General features: G+C 54.5%; 1 protein-coding gene across 1 annotated transcript in view; it reads right to left on the bottom strand.

The window, feature by feature from the left end:
- Positions 1-7,476, bottom strand: part of dmxl1 (Dmx like 1) — a 123,416-nt gene that overhangs the window by 77,572 nt on the left and 38,368 nt on the right. The window contains exons 14-17 of the mRNA XM_079827542.1: positions 7,062-7,183; positions 6,893-6,982; positions 1,188-1,275; positions 988-1,107 (exon numbers count right to left, since the gene is read on the bottom strand). Coding sequence (XP_079683668.1) covers positions 988-1,107; positions 1,188-1,275; positions 6,893-6,982; positions 7,062-7,183 — 420 coding nt within the window. The remainder of the gene's footprint in view (positions 1-987; positions 1,108-1,187; positions 1,276-6,892; positions 6,983-7,061; positions 7,184-7,476) is intronic.

Raw genomic sequence — 7,476 nt, 5'->3', positions numbered from 1 at the left:
ATTGAAAAACCTTACTTAAACTTAAAACTTTACTTAATAAAAACCCTTGTACACATTCCTAGTGTATTGGATAATATAAAATAAATATATATATAGATTTACACTGGCAGCTCAGAGCAGTACAGCAGCATTTTAGTATGAAATTGAATGAATGTAAAAATAAAACACTTCACAGACTTCACTATAAAATATACACTGATTCTTATTAAAGCTGCTGTATTAGTTCTTCAGTCAAGAGCAGTGAGGGATTTTCTCTTTGTCTTTTGTTGTCGTATTAACATTAAAGGGATATTTCACTCAAAACTGAAAATTCTGTCATCGAGAAATGAATACAGGTTATGAACAATATTAGAGTGAGTAAATAATGACATCATTTTATAGGTGAACTGTCCCTTTAAGGACCGCGTGTTCACTATAGGCTGCGCTGCTGTCAGTTTAAGACCTGCACACATCTAATATACACACACGATTGCGATTTTACTTTCACTTTAGACATAACCGACTGTGTTTATGTGAACCTTGTGTGTATTTGACAGTATTAGCGTGACAGTAAGACGACTACTTAGTCCACTAGTCTCGTGTTTGACAGGCGTTTGGTGCGCGTGCTCGGAAAAGCACATGTTAAAACCGCGCACGCGAATGAGCCGGCAAGGCTTTAAAACACATGCAAATAATGAACTTTGGTGATTGTGAATAACTATAGTGTTCCGTGAGTATAACTCTACCACTAACGTGTGATGTGAATGTATGTCGCGTTGTTCAGTATTATGGGATGGAGGCAAATTATAGAATTTGTAGAAAAATAATTAATTAAATGCGAAACCAAAAAAAACGCAATTCACAAGCGTGTATTGAACCGTGAATGCCGTACCGAACGGTTCAATATTATATTGAGAATTGTGGCATCCCTAGTGTGCACCAGTTAAATGTGTGGAAGCAGGTCACATGACACACGAAACCCTTTTCTTAATGGAATCCACCACTCACCCATAACGGCTGGAACTGCGTCTAACTGGAGATGCCACATGTGCAGGAGCGAGCGGCCAATCGGAGCCCTCTCCACCACCACCAGGAAGAAGCGCTGGGAGAACAGCGTCCGGCCGGGAACTGGAGGAAACACGAGCGTTAGTCACGCACACACACACACACACACACACACTGTGACATCAGAGAGAAGGACCTCCCACCAGAGTCCGGCGGCCAATCGTCTGCCTTCTCGTTTCCAGAGATCAGGTCCTCCTCGAACACGTGCAGCAGCTGCGTCTCTTTCCCCTGCTGAAGAAACAGAGAGAGAGATGATGAGCACTGTGGGAGATTACACCAGTTATACACTGATCAGGCATAACATTATGACCAACTCCCTAACATTGGCCCGTACGCAACAAACTGTGGCCGGTTCTCCACTGGTCCTCCATGACCCTGTGGCCGGTTCTCCACTGGTCCTTCATGACCCTGTGGCCGGTTCTCCACTGGTCCTTCATGACCCTGTGGCCGGTTCTCCACTGGTCCTCCATGACCCTGTGGCCGGTTCTCCACTGTTCCTCCATGACCCTGTGGCCGGTTCTCCACTGGTCCTTCATGATCCTGTGGCCGGTTCTCCACTGGTTCTTCATGACCCTGTGGCCGGTTCTCCACTGGTCCTTCATGATCCTGTGGCCGGTTCTCCACTGGTCCTCCATGACCCTGTGGCCGGTTCTCCACTGTTCCTCCATGACCCTGTGGCCGGTTCTCCACTGGTCCTCCATGACCCTGTGGCCGGTTCTCCACTGGTCCTTCATGACCCTGTGGCCGGTTCTCCACTGGTCCTCCATGACCCTGTGGCCGGTTCTCCACTGTTCCTCCATGACCCTGTGGCCGGTTCTCCACTGGTCCTCCATGACCCTGTGGCCGGTTCTCCACTGGTCCTCCATGACCCTGTGGCCGGTTCTCCACTGGTCCTCCATGACCCTGTGGCCGGTTCTCCACTGTTCCTCCATGACCCTGTGGCCGGTTCTCCACTGGTCCTCCATGACCCTGTGGCCGGTTCTCCACTGTTCCTCCATGACCCTGTGGCCGGTTCTCCACTGGTCCTCCATGACCCTGTGGCCGGTTCTCCACTGGTCCTCCATAACCCTGTGGCCGGTTCTCCACTGGTCCTTCATGACCCTGTGGCCGGTTCTCCACTGGTCCTCCATGACCCTGTGGCCGGTTCTCCACTGGTCCTCCATGACCCTGTGGCCGGTTCTCCACTGGTCCTCCATGACCCTGTGGCCGGTTCTCCACTGGTCCTCCATGACCCTGTGGCCGGTTCTCCACTGGTCCTCCATGACCCTGTGGCCGGTTCTCCACTGGTCCTCCATGACCCTGTGGCCGGTTCTCCACTGGTCCTTCATGATCCTGTGGCCGGTTCTCCACTGGTCCTCCATGACCCTGTGGCCGGTTCTCCACTGGTCCTCCATGACCCTGTGGCCGGTTCTCCACTGGTCCTCCATGACCCTGTGGCCGGTTCTCCACTGGTCCTCCATGACCCTGTGGCCGGTTCTCCACTGGTCCTCCATGACCCTGTGGCCGGTTCTCCACTGGTCCTCCATGACCCTGTGGCCGGTTCTCCACTGGTCCTTCATGACCCTGTGGCCGGTTCTCCACTGGTCCTCCATGACCCTGTGGCCGGTTCTCCACTGGTCCTCCATGACCCTGTGGCCGGTTCTCCACTGGTCCTTCATGACCCTGTGGCCGGTTCTCCACTGGTCCTTCATGACCCTGTGGCCGGTTCTCCACTGGTCCTCCATGACCCTGTGGCCGGTTCTCCACTGTTCCTCCATGACCCTGTGGCCGGTTCTCCACTGGTCCTTCATGATCCTGTGGCCGGTTCTCCACTGGTTCTTCATGACCCTGTGGCCGGTTCTCCACTGGTCCTTCATGATCCTGTGGCCGGTTCTCCACTGGTCCTCCATGACCCTGTGGCCGGTTCTCCACTGTTCCTCCATGACCCTGTGGCCGGTTCTCCACTGGTCCTCCATGACCCTGTGGCCGGTTCTCCACTGGTCCTTCATGACCCTGTGGCCGGTTCTCCACTGGTCCTCCATGACCCTGTGGCCGGTTCTCCACTGTTCCTCCATGACCCTGTGGCCGGTTCTCCACTGGTCCTCCATGACCCTGTGGCCGGTTCTCCACTGGTCCTCCATGACCCTGTGGCCGGTTCTCCACTGGTCCTCCATGACCCTGTGGCCGGTTCTCCACTGTTCCTCCATGACCCTGTGGCCGGTTCTCCACTGGTCCTCCATGACCCTGTGGCCGGTTCTCCACTGTTCCTCCATGACCCTGTGGCCGGTTCTCCACTGGTCCTCCATGACCCTGTGGCCGGTTCTCCACTGGTCCTCCATAACCCTGTGGCCGGTTCTCCACTGGTCCTTCATGACCCTGTGGCCGGTTCTCCACTGGTCCTCCATGACCCTGTGGCCGGTTCTCCACTGGTCCTCCATGACCCTGTGGCCGGTTCTCCACTGGTCCTCCATGACCCTGTGGCCGGTTCTCCACTGGTCCTCCATGACCCTGTGGCCGGTTCTCCACTGGTCCTCCATGACCCTGTGGCCGGTTCTCCACTGGTCCTCCATGACCCTGTGGCCGGTTCTCCACTGGTCCTTCATGATCCTGTGGCCGGTTCTCCACTGGTCCTCCATGTCCCTGTGGCCGGTTCTCCACTGGTCCTTCATGACCCTGTGGCCGGTTCTCCACTGGTCCTCCATGACCCTGTGGCCGGTTCTCCACTGGTCCTCCATGACCCTGTGGCCGGTTCTCCACTGGTCCTCCATGACCCTGTGGCCGGTTCTCCACTGGTCCTCCATGACCCTGTGGCCGGTTCTCCACTGGTCCTTCATGACCCTGTGGCCGGTTCTCCACTGGTCCTCCATGACCCTGTGGCCGGTTCTCCACTGGTCCTCCATGACCCTGTGGCCGGTTCTCCACTGGTTCTCCATGACCCTGTGGCCGGTTCTCCACTGGTCCTCCATGACCCTGTGGCCGGTTCTCCACTGGTCCTCCATGACCCTGTGGCCGGTTCTCCACTGGTCCTCCATGACCCTGTGGCCGGTTCTCCACTGGTCCTCCATGACCCTGTGGCCGTTTCTCCACTGGTCCTCCATGACCCTGTGGCCGGTTCTCCACTGGTCCTCCATGACCCTGTGGCCGGTTCTCCACTGGTCCTCCATGACCCTGTGGCCGGTTCTCCACTGGTCCTCCATGACCCTGTGGCCGGTTCTCCACTGGTCCTCCATGACCCTGTGGCCGGTTCTCCACTGGTCCTCCATGACCCTGTGGCCGGTTCTCCACTGGTCCTCCATGACCCTGTGGCCGTTTCTCCACTGGTCCTCCATGACCCTGTGGCCGGTTCTCCACTGGTCCTTCATGACCCTGTGGTCGGTTCTCCACTGGTCCTCCATGACCCTGTGGCCGGTTCTCCACTGGTCCTCCATGACCCTGTGGCCGTTTCTCCACTGGTCCTCCATGACCCTGTGGCCGGTTCTCCACTGGTCCTTCATGACCCTGTGGCTGGTTCTCCACTGGTCCTCCATGACCCTGTGGCTGGTTCTCCACTGGTCCTCCATGACCCTGTGGCCGGTTCTCCTCTGGTCCTCCATGACCCTGTGGCCGGTTCTCCACTGGTCCTTCATGACCCTGTGGCCGGTTCTCCACTGGTCCTTCATGACCCTGTGGCCGGTTCTCCACTGGTCCTCCATGACCCTGTGGCCGGTTCTCCACTGGTCCTTCATGACCCTGTGGCCGGTTCTCCACTGGTCCTTCATGACCCTGTGGCCGGTTCTCCACTGGTCCTCCATGACCCTGTGGCCGGTTCTCCACTGGTCCTCCATGACCCTGTGGCCGGTTCTCCACTGGTCCTTCATGATCCTGTGGCCGGTTCTCCACTGGTCCTCCATGACCCTGTGGCCGGTTCTCCACTGGTCCTTCATGACCCTGTGGCCGGTTCTCCACTGGTCCTCCATGACCCTGTGGCCGGTTCTCCACTGGTCCTTCATGACCCTGTGGCCGGTTCTCCACTGGTCCTCCATGACCCTGTGGCCGGTTCTCCACTGGTCCTCCATGACCCTGTGGCCGGTTCTCCACTGATCCTTCATGATCCTGTGGCTGGTTCTCCACTGGTCCTCCATGACCCTGTGGCCGGTTCTCCACTGGTCCTTCATGATCCTGTGGCCGGTTCTCCACTGGTCCTTCATGATCCTGTGGCCGGTTCTCCACTGGTCCTCCATGACCCTGTGGCCGGTTCTCCACTGGTCCTCCATGACCCTGTGGCCGGTTCTCCACTGGTCCTTCATGACCCTGTGGCCGGTTCTCCACTGGTCCTTCATGATCCTGTGGCCGGTTCTCCACTGGTCCTCCATGACCCTGTGGCCGGTTCTCCACTGGTCCTTCATGACCCTGTGGCCGGTTCTCCACTGGTCCTCCATGACCCTGTGGCCGGTTCTCCACTGGTCCTTCATGACCCTGTGGCCGGTTCTCCACTGGTCCTCCATGACCCTGTGGCCGGTTCTCCACTGGTCCTTCATGATCCTGTGGCCGGTTCTCCACTGGTCCTCCATGACCCTGTGGCCGGTTCTCCACTGGTCCTTCATGATCCTGTGGCCGGTTCTCCACTGGTCCTTCATGACCCTGTGGCCGGTTCTCCACTGGTCCTCCATGACCCTGTGGCCGGTTCTCCACTGGTCCTCCATGACCCTGTGGCCGGTTCTCCACTGGTCCTTCATGACCCTGTGGCCGGTTCTCCACTGGTCCTTCATGATCCTGTGGCCGGTTCTCCACTGGTCCTCCATGACCCTGTGGCCGGTTCTCCACTGGTCCTTCATGACCCTGTGGCCGGTTCTCCACTGGTCCTCCATGACCCTGTGGCCGGTTCTCCACTGGTCCTTCATGACCCTGTGGCCGGTTCTCCACTGGTCCTCCATGACCCTGTGGCCGGTTCTCCACTGGTCCTTCATGATCCTGTGGCCGGTTCTCCACTGGTCCTTCATGATCCTGTGGCCGGTTCTCCACTGGTCCTTCATGACCCTGTGGCCGGTTCTCCACTGGTCCTCCATGACCCTGTGGCCGGTTCTCCACTGGTCCTTCATGATCCTGTGGCCGGTTCTCCACTGGTCCTCCATGACCCTGTGGCCGGTTCTCCACTGGTCCTTCATGATCCTGTGGCCGGTTCTCCACTGGTCCTTCATGACCCTGTGGCCGGTTCTCCACTGGTCCTTCATGACCCTGTGGCCGGTTCTCCACTGGTCCTTCATGACCCTGTGGCCGGTTCTCCACTGGTCCTCCACTTCTGATAGAGACTGGCCACTGCAGACCGCGAACACCCCACAAGAGCTGCAGTTTTGGAGATGCTCTGACCCGTCACAATCTGGCCCTTGTCAAACTCACTCAAATCCTTACGCTTGCCCATTTCTCCTGCTTCTAACACATCAACTCTGAGGACAACATGTTCACTTGCTGCCTAATATATCCCACCCACTAACAGGAGATGAAGAGAGTCATAATGTTATGCATAAACGGTGTATGTCATTTCATAATGATTTCTATTGTCTTTGAAATGTAGTAAATGTACAGCAAATAATGATTTTCTTCTTTAGCATTTCACTGTTTCCTTTCAAAATAGTGCACTTCTTTAAAGAAAAGATGATTTAAAATGTATTTTACAGTAAAACTTTATAAACGTTACTAAAATTATTATAAAGTGCACTTAAAACGAGACTTTTACTTCAACTACTTTTTACTTTTACTAATACTACATTAATGTTATAATATCTCCAAGTGCAGTATTTAAAACATATACTTTTAAGATGTGAAGAACACTGCCTAATATTCCCTAGGTCATAATGTTATGCCTGATCATAGTAGTGGATCGTATACGTACAAAGTCTGTGATGGCGTCGAGCTCAATGATGCAGCCGGGTCTGGCTGTCGACTGCTGGCTGATGATGTTAAACACCTCGCCCACATATTTCTGGAAGAACAACACATGATGCACACACACACACACACACACACACACACTGATATATTAGAGCCAGGCTCGTTCTTACGGAGATGTCAGGGTTGGAGAGTTCACTCAGCAGTTTCTTGGCCTCGATGATGGCCTGATAGAGTCTCAGCGAGTGTCCATCACTGGCAATGAAGCAAGCGCTGGGAGAGTTCCCATACACACCTTCAGGAGGAAACATTAAAAGAGTAAAAGAGACACACAGTAAACATTCATGAGCTCAATACACACTTATCAATATTCTATGCAGAGCAGGAAACTCCAAAAATATCCCAAATAATCCACAGAGTGCTTTTCCCTGTATTGTACTCGCACTTTCTTTTTTTTAACGTGAGACTGTCAAGCTCGACCCGAATTCTAGAAGCAACCGCAGTGAATTATAGTTTAGGTGCTCAAAAGCTCTTAAGTTTTTTATTATTATTAAGAAAAAAGCTGATTGTACTTCATTTATGGGTCAC

This window comes from Gobio gobio (assembly GCF_949357685.1).
Source record: "Gobio gobio genome assembly, chromosome: 10".
Taxonomy (NCBI): domain Eukaryota; kingdom Metazoa; phylum Chordata; class Actinopteri; order Cypriniformes; family Gobionidae; genus Gobio; species Gobio gobio.
Note: the sequence above shows the minus strand (reverse complement) of the source record. Positions and strands in the feature narration are given on the sequence as shown.